The sequence below is a fragment of the Coregonus lavaretus genome (assembly GCF_964263955.1).
Source record: "Coregonus lavaretus genome assembly, contig: HAP1_SCAFFOLD_3140, whole genome shotgun sequence".
Classification (NCBI taxonomy): Eukaryota; Metazoa; Chordata; class Actinopteri; order Salmoniformes; family Salmonidae; genus Coregonus; species Coregonus lavaretus.
In genome coordinates this window covers 53,879-68,056 of record NW_028158928.1, presented here as the reverse complement: position 1 = coordinate 68,056, position 14,178 = coordinate 53,879, and the positions used below count along the sequence as shown (strand labels likewise).

The 14,178-nt window shown below is 45.4% G+C and overlaps 1 protein-coding gene across 1 annotated transcript; it reads right to left on the bottom strand.

Annotated features, from left to right (window-relative positions):
* Positions 1–491: 491 nt before the first annotated feature.
* Positions 492–2,113, bottom strand: LOC311123464 (adhesion G protein-coupled receptor L1-like; the record flags this gene model as incomplete). The annotated part of the gene is made up of 3 exons (XM_084197729.1): positions 492–566; positions 1,632–1,711; positions 1,917–2,113. Coding segments are annotated over 3 exons (352 nt in total), but the record flags the coding sequence as incomplete, so codon positions are not given.
* Positions 2,114–14,178: the final 12,065 nt, after the last annotated feature.

The following is a 14,178-nucleotide window of genomic DNA, read 5'->3' as shown; positions in this document are numbered from 1 at the left end:
CGTGTGTGTGAGTGTGGCAGTGTGTGTTACCACTATGATTGGCAATAAAGGCTGACCCCTCGCTGTAGTCACTGTGTGAAGTGCTTATCTGCCGTGGTGTTTGTGGAGCACCTTCCCTGTGTGAAAATCTCTCTCAGCCTCTGGAGCGTTGCACTGTCGATGGAGAAAAAGGGTTTAGTGCTGTGTGTGTGTAGGTGTGTGTGTGTGTGTAGGTGTGTGTGTGTAAGAGAGAGAGAGCAAGAGCGAGAGCGAGAGAGCAATGTGTGTCTGTCTGGTCTGGTCTTGGTCTGTTAGTTTGTGTGTGTGGCTGAGTGTGTGCGAGAGAGAGTCTGTGTGTGTGTGTGTGTGTGTCTGTGTGTGTGTGTGTTGTTGTGAATGCCAGTCAATTGTTGAGAGGGCTGAGGGGGGTTAGGTAGGGGAGAGGGGGGATGGGGGATGGGGGGTGGGGAAGTGGGTGAGGGGTGTGGGAGATGGGGGGTCTGGGTACTCACTGTAGGGGACACACTCATACTGTATCTCCAGGTACTTGTAGGTCCCTGGGCAGGGGTCTGGGAACACATCGGACCCTGCCACCACCACACATTGGGTACGGTTATTACACCTGCCACACAGAGAGAGAGAGAGAGAGAGAGAGAGAGAGAGAGAGAGAGAGAGAGAGAGAGAGAGAGAGAGAGAGAGAGAGAGAGAGAGAGAGAGAGAGAGAGAGAGAGAGAGAGAGAGAGAGAGAGAGAGAGAGAGAGAGAGAGAGAGAGAGAGAGAGAGAGAGAGCGAGAGAGAGAGAGAGAGAGAAACATGGGAACAGAGAAATAAAGAATAGACAGAGGACAGAGAGGAGAGTGATGAGGACATTCAGAGAAAGACAAAAGAGACTAAAGAGAAGAGGCAGAAACATGTCCTTGGGGCTACGAAGAGACGGAGGGAATGGGTCGGAAGGGGGTCCTTTCACACTAGACTAGATCATGTGACAGCTGGACCAGAGGGGAGGAAGTGACAGAGGGATGAGGGAGGAGGGAAAGAGGGTGAAGAGTGACATAAGAGTCTCCCTCCCCCGATGGTTTGTGAGTGGGAGCAATTAGAGGTGAGAGAACGGGGGGACTAGTGCTGCTAAGACAGACACACACACACACGCGCGCACACACGCACACACACACACGCACACACACACACAGACACACACAGAACGCACACACGGCAGGGAAACATTAATATGCACATTACACCAACATAATCGAAACAGCTCAATGTATGCTCCCTCATACTGTATACTCACACTCCCAGCATGCACACACACTTCCCCTTTCAGCACATAATCCTCCCTCCTCTATCCTCCTCTATCCAGCTTTAGCATCATTTCTCTCTTTCCGCTCTCTTTCTCGTTCATACTCCATTTCTCTCCACGTCACTGCTGCACTGTCTTTATCTCCCCATCAGTGGTTCACTCTAAACCGCTCCCTCCCTCCATCCCCACATCAATCCCCTTCAGATCTCTCCATCTCTCTATTTCTCTCTCTTTCTCTCTCTCCCTCCCTCCATCCCCACACCAATCCCCCTCTCCTCCTCCAGATCTGTCCATCGCTCTCTCCCTCTGTGTCTCCCTCCATCTCACCAGTAGCACCCTCTCCCTCCATTACGTGTGTGATGGATAGCAGGGCGAGGGCTGCCATTGATCGGCTCTATGAGGAGGCAGATGCTAAGCACAGCCGGAGCGCAGCTGCAGGCAGCCACACCACAAACACGTCTCTCACTACACACATACTCAAGTTTACACACTAATAACACATAAGATGCAAAACAAGGAGGACAGAAAGACACACCCACCCTTGGTGTCCTATGTCTTCTTATTACACACACACCAACACACCCACCTACCCACCCAACCCTCCCATCCCCCCCCCCCCCCCCCCCCCCACACGTACCTCTGTGACATGATCTTGAAAGCGTCAGGCAGGTAACACTGCACGTTCTCCATTTGGAAGGGGTCGGCGTCACAGATCTTGTCGTCCGTGCGGCCGTAATTGGCCGTCTCAATCATGATGACATCACTGCCAGGACAGCGCAGCTCGATGGGGTAACCCTCGCACGCCAGCTCTCTACGCATCAGGCCGAAGGGCATCGCTGACCGACTCAGAGCTACAGTAGAGAGAGAGAAGGAGCGAGAGAGAGAGAGAGAGAGAGAGAGAGAGCGAGAGAGAGAGAGAGAGCGAGAGAGAGAGAGAGAGGAGCGAGAGAGAGAGAAGGAGCGAGAGAGAGAGAGAGAGAGAGAGAGAGAGAGAGAGAGAGAGAGAGAGAGAGAGAGAGAGAATGAGAGAGAAGGGAGAGAAAGATAAAGTGTGTTATTGACAATGTAAGTGCATGGTATGAAATAGGAGGGAACTCATATAAACAAATGGCAGACAAAACCACTCTGTAGAATAACAGAAAAAACATAAAGAAAATGGCTAGGTAGAGAAAATGGTGGTCATCATATCCAGCAGCAGAAAGACAGGGCCTAAGGGCAGAATGTGTATTTTTACATATCAATCAAAGTGTATTTATAAAGCCCTTTTTACATCAGCAGATGTCACAAAGTGCTATACAGAAACCCAGCCTAAAACCCCAAACAGCAAGCAATGCAGATGTAGAAGCACATAGCAGCTAAATTGTAACATAAACACAATGAGACCATCATCTCAATTTACAGAGGACACAACAAAAAACAGAGTGTAGCCAGCCTCATAGACAGAGAGTGCAGGTGGATGTTGGATCCTAAAAGAGCACTTCCAGACCAGGACTGCCTCCCAAATGGCACACATTTTTTAAAATAGGGAATATGCCATTTGGGACACACCCCAGCTCTCCCAATCATGATATTTACCCACTTAGAGAGGCAAACTGTTAAACTTTCTGGCTTGTTCCATTAACAGACTCCCACACACACAGCTAGCAGCTCAACCCCTACCACTCGGACACGCACGCGTCTGACGCACAGCTCTGAAATAGAATGTCCTCACTTCACGTCAGCCTTCCAGCCGACGTCAACATTACACCTGGGTAGGCAGGACCTCCATAAGGAGAGGGGGAAGGAGGGAGGGAGAGGAGGGAGAGCGGGAGAGGAGCAGACAAGAAAATAAATTGAACAGAGAAGAGAAGAGGGCCTGAGAGAGGGAGAGAGAATCTCACCCTAGCCTCAGCCAGGGCCTTCTCTCTGTTCGAGGGCTGGCAGGCCCCTAGGCTCCCTCCCCCTACCTGTGTCGTCTGTCCGTTTGCCATTTGTACGCCCACTCCATGTAATCAGAAGACTGAGAGGACAGCTAGAAGAGAGAGAGCTGGCGCGGCGGACAGAGAGAGGGGGCAGCCAGGGCAGCGGGGGTTAATCGCTGTGCCAGGGCTGAGAGGGCTACAGAGAAGCACAGAGAGACACTCTCCCTCTCCTCCATCCCCCCCTCCATCTCTCTTCATCTGCACAAGTAGGCTTTCTAACGGCCTCTACATTCAGACCTTCAACAAATTCAGCCCTACTCAGCTCTCCATGTACTCCAGTAGATAAGCTCCAAAAAAAAGAACATATTGTTACTTTTGGCATAGAAGAATGCAAATTGACATACTTGCATAATTTTTTCGCATTGAACAAAACCTAATATAGTGCCATTTCATCAGAGCCTTGGGCCGGCATGTAGCGCCCCCTAGAGGTCAATGGTGAAGAGTAGGAATATGTAAAAAGGCTAAAAAGCAAGAATGTTGTTAAAATGTGCTCAACCAGGCTGTTGATATGTCAGTAAAAGGTACTATGGGGTAAGAATATGGTAAATGATTGTTTTATTAAAAAAATATATTTGGTGAAAAATATTATTGCATTTATGTCAAAACACTATATTATGCAACATAAATTGGTTAAACAATATTTCATGCCCCTTGAGGTAAATGAATCAATATTCAGACTAAAGATCGCCTATAAAATAATTCCTTTAATAGTACTGAACTCAAATTGTCACATATCTCAAATTGTAGTCTGAACATGTGGAAAACATGATGGAAGAACATCGATCATTTGAAATGTAAGAAAACCCTTTTGGGGGACATTGTCCTATATATCACCCAGAAACGCATTCATTTAAATTTAATTGAATATTCATGTTTGGACACAAAAAATGATCATAGTTTGTTCAAATTTGCCGTCAGTCCTCATATAAAGGGATACTGTGAGATTCTGGCAATTGTGCTACTTACCCAGAGTCAGATGAACTTGTGGATACGATTTAAATTGTATGTCTCTGTGTGAAGTATGAAGGAAGTTAGAGGTAGTTGTAACTAGTGTAACACTAACTAGTGTTAGCGCAACGACTGGAAATCTACAGCTACATATGGTCATGGAACAAGAGATGTGCTTTTTGTGCTGGTGAACCCCGTATTAAAAACTAAGCATAGCCTCCCCTCCCCTCAATGAAAGCTGGGATTGTATCATGCCCAATGCATTCACCATGTAGCCAAGCCTATCAATAAAGAATGTTGCTCTTGAGACTGCCTTGAAATAAATCTTAATCACCAAAGCTTTTTTTAAAGATCACGTTTGGGAGCAGCAAAACAGTGAGTGGACATTCTCATGTGTCCATACGCCCATCATGGAACGAGAAACGCGATGATGCCGGTGACCCTCGTATTTAGAAACATTGAAATTGTTGACCTTTAACATTTGCTTGTTAGGGGTTCAATCAGCGAAACGATAAAATTATAAAATGAGCACCTTCCCGCTGAGGACATATGGTTGCAGCCTGGAGCAAAACAATATACCATCCTTGCATTTTCGTTCGAGCTGGTAAGCAAAAAAAGTTAACTAAGCTAACTAGCTTTTTGGCGGACTAGTGTAGCGTAGACTAGTTTGCATGGTCGGTGTAGTGACGTGAAAATGCTTGCTACTAATGTTGAAGTTCAATTTCTCTGACACTTAGCGACTCGTTAGCAAATTACTTATTTTGAGAACATAAAGGCTTCATAATTCATAAAGGTCATGTTAACTGACTGATATCATCTCATAGAACAAAATGTATAAGATCTCCTAAGCCTGTGTTAACCTTATTTTCAGCGTATATCCCCAAAACCCCATGATTTAATATAATATAATAATAATATAATCATAATATAATATTATTATTATTATTGGCCCTCCTGTAGCTCAGTTGGTAGAGCATGGCGCTTGCAATGCAAGGGTTGTGGGTTCGTTTTCCACGGGGGGGCCAGTATGAAAAATGTATGCACTCACCAATTGTAAATCGCTCTGGATAAGAGCGTCTGCTAAATGACTAAAATGTCAATTGGATCACTAAAATTTCCCCATACATTTCCCCAATAGGAATGGCAAACAAACCAGAGATAGAAAATTATACTTAATTTCCTGTTTTTAGGACTACAAGCTGGCAAGCTCTATTGTCGACTGTCTAGTGCGCTGCGCTATAACTCGTCATGGGTTGAATCCCGGCCAAAGTCCCATTGCCCAATCACCCATTTCTCTTTTCATATATTTTATTAAGACAAAACATGCGAGTTTTGTATTTAATTCACCACTTTGAAAGTGAGAATATCTCAATTTTACTTCGATTTCTGATGGTTTATCATCATTGTTGAGATTGTTGCATTGTTGCGACTACATCAGGTTTTGTTAAGTGCGAATTTCAATGCTTCTATGCCAAAGTGAATCATTTTGGAGCTTATCTAGTGGACTAACAGTCAGAGCTCAGAGGCAGAGGGACTAGAGTTGGCAGGGGAGCTCTCCCTGGTGATGAAGGACAGCCAGTACAAACGAGTGGAGCTTTCCACTACCAGCTAGACAGACAACTGCTGTCCATGGTGCTGAAGGAGGATGATGAGAATACGTGTATAGAACTGCATTTGGAGAGCAATAACCATTGGAGTCTGGCTATGGTTTGTGCTACATCAGACAGAGCTAGCAATGCATTGTGACTGCAAAGTATATGGGAGGGAACTGTCCATGGAACTGAAAACAGAGTGATAGGTAGTGATAGGCTCTTTACAACATTGAATCGACAGAGAGAACATTTCACACATTAAGTCTGTCCCTTTCTCTGATCGGTCCCATTTTCTCAACTTACCTCAGTCCAAGCTAGCTATCTCCAACCAACCAGATTGGACATGAGAGCTTTGAAAAGAAGCTGCTCTCCTCACCCACTTAGCCCTCTTATACTCCCCTGACCAGACTGTATTAGCAGTTGAGAAAGGCTGGAATGCCGAAAAAGCTGGGTTCTATGTTGGCTAATTGATATAAAACAGAGAAAAGAATGAAAAATCACTGAATTAAGCTTATAGTGGCTTATATAAGGATGTGCTTTCCCCTTATTTGAGGATATATAATACATCTAAATTAATGAAAAATGACTGAATAAAGCCTATTAACAGGCAGTATTAGAGACTAGACTAGGAGAAACTGTCTCTTCTCTCTTCTCTCAGTGCTGGAACACACAGAACAGAACAGAACAGAATAGGCCTGTTTTCCTTGGCAGCTGATGATGAGGCTCTGGGTGCATTAGATTTCAGTATATCCATTCAGGAAATGTGCCTATAAGGGTCTATGTCAATGTCAGTCATTTACAGAGATGCTGTGCAGCTCCAGCTACATGACTCACTGCATTGAGACTAGCTCATATTTCTAAATGCCACCCATTCATGCAGCTGCATCACTTGGGTAATGTTGTGTCAGTGTGTAACTAAGGACATTAAGGCTGAATAGCCAGATCAAATGTATTTAAAATCCTTTATGCCTCACCAGTGTAGTATTTCTTCGTAACGGCCTTATACAGTGAGGGAAAAAAGTATTTCATCCCCTGCTGATTTTGTACGTTTGCCCACTGACAAAGACATGATCAGTCTATAATTTTAATGGTAGGTTTATTTGAACAGTGAGAGACAGAATAACAACAAATAAATCCAGAAAAACGCATGTCAAAAATGTTATAAATTGATTTGCATATTAATGAGGGAAAAAAGTATTGGATCCCTCTGCAAAACATGACTTAGTACTTGGTGGCAAAACCCATGTTGGCAATCACAGAGGTCAGACGTTTCTTGTAGTTGGCCACCAGGTTTGCACACATCTCAGGAGGGATTTTGTTCCACTCCTCTTTGCAGATCTTCTCCAAGTCATTAACGTTTCGAGGCTGACGTTTGGCAACTCAAACCTTCAGCTCCCTCCACAGATTTTCTATGGGATTAAGGTCTGGAGACTGGCTAGGCCACTCCAGGACCTTAATGTGCTTCTTCTTGAGCCACTCCTTTGTTGCCTTGGCCGTGTGTTTTGGGTCATTGTCATGCTGGAATACCCATCCACGACCCATTTTCAATGCCCTGGCTGAGGGAAGGAGGTTCTCACCCAAGATTTGACAGTACATGGCGCCGTCCATCGTCCTTTTGATGCGGTGAAGTTGTCCTGTCCCCTTAGCAGAAAAACACCCCCAAAGCATAATGTTTCCACCACCATGTTTGATGGTGGGGATGGTGTTCTTGGGGTCATAGGCAGCATTCCTCCTCCTCCAAACACGGCAAGTTGAGTTGATGCCAAAGAGCTCAATTTTGGTCTCATCTGACCACAACACTTTCACCCAGTTCTCCTCTGAATCATTCAGATGTTCATTGGCAAACTTCAGACGGGCCTGTATATGTGCTTTCTTGAGCAGGTGGACCTTGCGGGCGCTGCAGGATTTCAGTCATTCACGGCGTAGTGTGTTACCAATTGTTTTCTTAGTGACTATGGGCTCCAGCTGCCTTGAGATCATTGACAAGATCCTCCTGTGTAGTTCTGGGCTGATTCCTCACCGTTCTCATGATCATTGCAACTCCACTAGGTGAGATCTTGCATGGAGCCCCAGGCCGAGGGAGATTGACAGTTATTTTGTGTTTCTTCCATTTGCGAATAATCGCACCAACTGTTGTCACCTTCTCACCAAGCTGCTTGGCGATGTTCTTGTAGCCCATTCCAGCCTTGTGTAGGTCTACAATCTTGTCCCTGACATCCTTGGAGAGCTCTTTGGTCTTAGCCATGGTGGAGAGTTTGGAATCTGATTGATTGATTGCTTCTGTGGACAGGTGTCTTTTATACAGGTAACAAGCTGAGATTAGGAGCACTCCCTTTAAGAGTGTGCTCCTAATCTCAGCTCGTTACCTGTATAAAGCACACCTGAGAGCCAGAAATCTTTCTGATTGAGAGGGGGTCAAATACTTATTTCCCTCATTAAAATGCAAATCAATTTATAACATTTCTGACATGCGTTTTTCTTGATTTTTTTGTTGTTATTCTGTCTCTCACAGTTCAAATAAACCTACCATTAAAATTATAGACTGATAATTTCTTTGTCAATGGGCAAACGTACAAAATCAGCAGGGGATCAAATACTTTTTCCCCTCACTGTAAAAACACACCGGACAAAGACGGCATAAACACATTCATATTAGGAACACAGATGGTTCACACTCTCTCTGCATAGTCGCCCACGCACACACACACACACACACACACACACACACACACACACACACACACACACACACACACACACACACACACACACACACAAATACTTTAAAGTACTACTTAAGTAGTTTTTTTGGGGTATCTGTACTTTACTTTACTATTAATATTTGACATTTACTTCACTACATTCCTAAAGAAAATAATGTACTTTTTACTCCATACATTTACCCTGACATCCAAAAGTACTCGTTACATTTTGAATGCTTAGCAGGACAGGGAACTGGCCAATTCACGAACTTATAAAGAGAAAATCCCTGTTCCTCCCTACTGAATCTGATCTGCCGGACTCACTAAACACAAATGCTTCGTTTGTAAATAATGTCTGAGTGTTGGAGCATGCCCCTGGCTATCTGTTAAAAAAAACAAGAAAATCGTGCCGTCAGGTTTGCTTAATATAAGGAATCTGAAATGATTTATACTTTTACTTTTGATACTTAAGCATATTTTAGCAATTACATTTACTTTTGATACTTAAGTATATTTAAAACCAAATACTTTTAGACTTTTACTCAAGTAGTATTTTACTGGGGACTTTAACTTGAGTCATTTTCTATTAACGTAACTTTACTTTTACTCAAATATGAAAATGTGGTACTTTTTCCACCACACACACACACGCACGCACGCACACACACACACACACACACACACACATCTCTGACACAGTAGGACTAGTGTGTAGTGTCAGTGTATGGTCCTGTTCACCTAGGATCCCTGTGGTGTAAGTACACACCTCCATACAGCTGACCAGCGATTAGATCATTACACAGTGGTGATCAGGAGAGCAGAACTGAGCCAGACCACAGGACTCCAGACCCCATTCTCCTCATCACACTGTAGACATTATACAGAACAGAATGGAAACGGGACATTAACCCATACTGGGAGGCCACATCAAAGGGTAAATATAGCCTTATATAGTTAAATGCCATATATACGTTCATATTCTACCAAAAAACACAGTACAACTTCCTGTTCATAGACTTCAATATACTCTCTTATTCTGTCTGTTTCTGCCATAGCGTCATTCTGATTGAGAGTTTGACTTGCTAAGATCAGGGTGAATTCCATTTGAACTCAATAAAGAAGTCAATAAAGAAGATGGGTTTAAATTACATTCATAGATTGAACATTTTATTTTATCTGGGGTTACTTCAGTTCATGAATTGAAATGGAATGGACCACCCCACAACCCTGATACATACAGTAAAGTCGTTTAGTAGTCATTCAATAGACCTATGATTATGTGGAAATGTGATTAAAAAGACGACGGAGAGCAGATTTTATCAACGAGTGTGTGTGTGTGTGTTGGGGGGGGGGGGTGCACACATGTGTGTGTGTGTGTGTGTGTTTGCGTGCTAGCGCATGTGAGTGTGTGTCTGTGTCTACGAATGTGTAAATACGTGGGTCTTCTGGGGGTTAGACGTGATAAGCTAGGCCGCTACAGGCTACGTGTGTCCTTCACTCTGCAGGAATCCATCAATGGTTCTGGGCCTCTCCAGCCAAATACACAGTCACGTATCTCTTTCTGTAGGCACAGTTATCAGATTTGAATTGGAGCGTCTCTCACAGCAACCACACAACAAATGTTGGATTAAAAACAATGCTACACGACAGTGTGATCAATGACTTACATCCTGTAATGTGCACTCCCACACAATGAGTGTACAGTTAACTGGCTGGTGGATGAGAGTAGTGTAGAGTATTTACATTAAAGTCCATTATCCACACATATAAAGAAAATACATACAGTATAGCTGACAAAACAGCATGTTAGCACAGAACAATGTACATAGAAAACACACTTAAATACACACAGAAATACCCTTGACCTTCCAAATATGCACGCACAAACACACACACACACCAGGCGGGTGAGGGGGATGTCATGTCACTCCAGGGCAGCTGGTGTGAGTGAGGATCAGACTGGTGGCTCCATAATGGGACCAACATACTAATGAAGAGCGGAGGAGAGAGAGAGAGTCTGATTGGATTTGACTCATTATCCTAACAGTGTAATTAAAGCCTTGGGGTGCAGAGGGGAGCGGGTCACTATAGGTCTCTCAGATAATAACACAGACACAGTGACTCAGACGCTGACACTGCAAAAATACAGACACCCAAGGCCATTGACAGATGGAAGGGCGGGCGGGCAGACAGACAGAGACAGTCAAGGAGAGATTTAAATAAACTCAGAGATCTAAACAAACTGGAATAGATCAAACTTTCTGACGTTATCTACATTTTTACATTTACATTTTAGTCATTTAGCAGACGCTATTATCCAGAGCCACTTACAGTAGTGAGTGCATACATGTTGGTACTTTTTCACATTTTAAAATGTTTAAACAATTTTTGATTTTGGTACTACACATAAGATTCTTTCAAAGTCAAACATCTCATCAAGCATTTGGGAATCAAATTGAAAGCAACTTTATTTTGACCTTGGGTGGGTTGCCACTGACAGACATTCTGTCTCTGTAAATGTTTTGGGACTGATTCAGGGTGAACGTCTGGCCTTCCAGGCAGACACTAGACAGACTCTGTGATGTTGTGTGTGTGTGTCTCAGTGTCTGCCATTGAGCCTCTTTAGGAGATTATAGGACCCCAGACCCCAGGGCTGACTGCCTGGCTGGCTGGGCCTCCATGTGATCAGTCTCTCTCAGCCCTTTTGTCTGGCTGGCTGGCTGGGCCTCCATGTGATCAGCCTCTTTCAGCCCTTCTGGCTGTTCCAGAGCTCATCATCTCCTAATCACCCTGCTGCTCATTAGCATTAGCACTGTAGCCTACCGTCTTAGTCAGTATAATACGGGAGAGTAACGCCTAGTTAGCATTAGCACTGTAGCCTACCATCTTAGTTAGTATATTACGGGAGAGTAACGCCTAGTTAGCATTAGCACTGTAGCCTACAGCTAATCTAGTTAGCATAATACTGCAGCCTAGACTAGAGCCTTAGTTAGCATTAGCACTGTAGCCTAGAGATAAGCTAGTTAGCATAATACTGCAGCCTAGACTAGAGCCTTAGTTAGCATTAGCACTGTAGCCTAGAGTTAAGATAGTTAGCATAATACTGTAGCCTAGACTAGAGCCTTAGTTAGCATTAGTACTGTAGCCTAAAGCTAAGATAGTTAGCATCTTACTGCAGCCTAAAGCCTTAGTTAGCATTGACACTGTAGTCTAGCCCTTCAGTTTTTCTAGTTTAGCCTCAGCCTAAAGTCTCTCATGACTTCTTGGTAGATCTTCCTGGTGAGGCTGTGTGTTACAGTCATTGATTAGAGGGGACAACTCTTAACATGGAGAGTGGGTGATCTTCCTTTCTTTAAATACATCATCTTTGTTAGTACATTAGCATAGTGCCTAAGCATAACCAGCACCACAGAAGAGCTCAGGCACAACGGCCACAGCTGTCACATCCAGCCTGCACTTAACCAGAGGAGTCGGAAGCTGGGAGGACCACAGGGCAACATGTAAACCTCGCTCCAGAGCCAGGCAGAGACAAGACAGGACGAGACGAGACAGGACGAGACGAGACAGGATGAGATGAGACCAGACTGAATGGGGAGTCACCAGTCATGCCATGGGGTCAAAACACAAAGCAACGCAAAATGATACATATCCATTCTGAGCAAGCCTAGTCAACCAGAGAGAGAAAGAGAGAGAGAGAAAGAGAGAGAAGCCATCACGAAGAATGTAACAACAATGGACCTTTTTATATGCTATAAAGACACAAGGTCAGAGAAACAAAGCAGAGGAGAAGAAAGAAAGAAGGAAAGAAAGACAAACCCTCTCCCTCAACTGTGAACAGTCATTTTCCTGAGCCTCTCCCCTCATCACAGCCCCAACACTCCAACTGAACCCAATTACTACACACACTGAAACATTACATCACATTACATACACCCACAGAGAGATGAAAAAACACGCACACGGACACACACGGGCAGACCTGCATGCACACACACATATTCACACATGCACACACACACTACTGCGCTGAACAAACTTTCCCTAACCCAACCATACATCCTCCACCCCTAGCTTCCCCTTCACGACGTACACACACACTCTAGCTAGGGACCTGACTCCAGCTCAAATCCAGCTCCACTCTCCAGCTATGGACCTGACTCTAGCTAACATCCAGCTCCACTCTCCAGCTAGGGACGTGACTCCAGCTCACATCCAGCTCCACTTTCCAGCTAGGGATTTGACTCCAGCTCACATCCAGCTCCAATCTCCAGCTAGGGAGCTGACACCAGCTCACATCCAGCTCCACTCTCCAGCTAGGGACTTGCATCCAATTCACATCCAGCTCCACTCTTCAGCTAGGGACCTGACTCCCGCTTACATCCAGCTCCACTCTCCAGCTAGATACCTGACTCGAGCTCCACTCTCCAGCTAGGGACCTGACTCCAGCTCACATCCAGCTCCACTCTTCAGCTAGGGACCTGACTCCCGCTTACATCCAGCTCCACTCTCCAGCTAGATACCTGACTCGAGCTCCACTCTCCAGCTAGGGACCTGACTCCAGCTCACACCCAGCTCCAAACTCCAGCTCGGGATTTGACTCCAGCTCACATCCAGTTCCACTCTCCATCTAGGGAGCTGACTCCAGCTCACAACAGGCTCCACTCTCCAGCTAGGGACCTGACTCCAGCTCACATCAGGCTCCACTCTCCAGCTAGGGACCTGACTCCAGCTCACATCCAGCTCCACTCTCCAGCTAGGGACCTGACTCCATCTCCACTCTCCATCTAGGGACCTGACTCCAGCTCCACTCTCCAGCTAGGGACCTGACTCCAGCTCACATCCAGCTCCACTCTCCATCTAGGGAGCAGACTCCAGCTCACATCAGGCTCCACTCTCCAGCTAGGGACCTGACTCCAGCTCACATCCAGCTCCACTCTCCAGCTAGGGACCTGACTCCATCTCCACTCTCCATCTAGGGACCTGACTCCAGCTCCACTCTCCATCTAGGGACCTGACTCCAGCTCCACTCTCCAGCTAGGGACCTGACTCCAGCTCCACTCTCCAGCTAGGGACCTGACTCCAGCTCCACTCTCCAGCTAGGGAGATAACACAGACTGTGACCAAGCAGGGTCTTATACTAGCGGGGTCTGGTCACACAGAAACACACACACACACACACACGCACACACACACACACACACACACACACACACACACACACACACACACACACACACACACACACACACACACAGGGACTCTCTTAAGGAGAGAAGAAGAGGCAAGGCAGGACGTGCTCAAACTGTCAATTCCACGTCACAGCCAGCCCCGGCACCACAGCCTAATTATGCAGTAAAACAGCCACAGCAGGCGAAACAGCACTGGTCGGCCCCAAAATAAAATGCAACCAGTCCAATAGCAACAGAACAGAGCCGGTGAAACTATCCTTATCTTCCCCAGGGATGGGAACTGTGCTACAGGCCTAACCCAACACTATAAAGTCTCTATCAGCACTGAACTAGTAGTATACACTGAATCAGACTCAGACCCAGATTCAGATAAATATAGCAGAGCTGGACAACCCAAGGTAGAGTAGGGAAGGAAGGACTGAGGCACTGAAGAGAGACATTTAACATTTACATTTTAGTCATTTAGCAGATCCTCTTATCCAGTGCCACTTACAGTAGTGAGTGCAT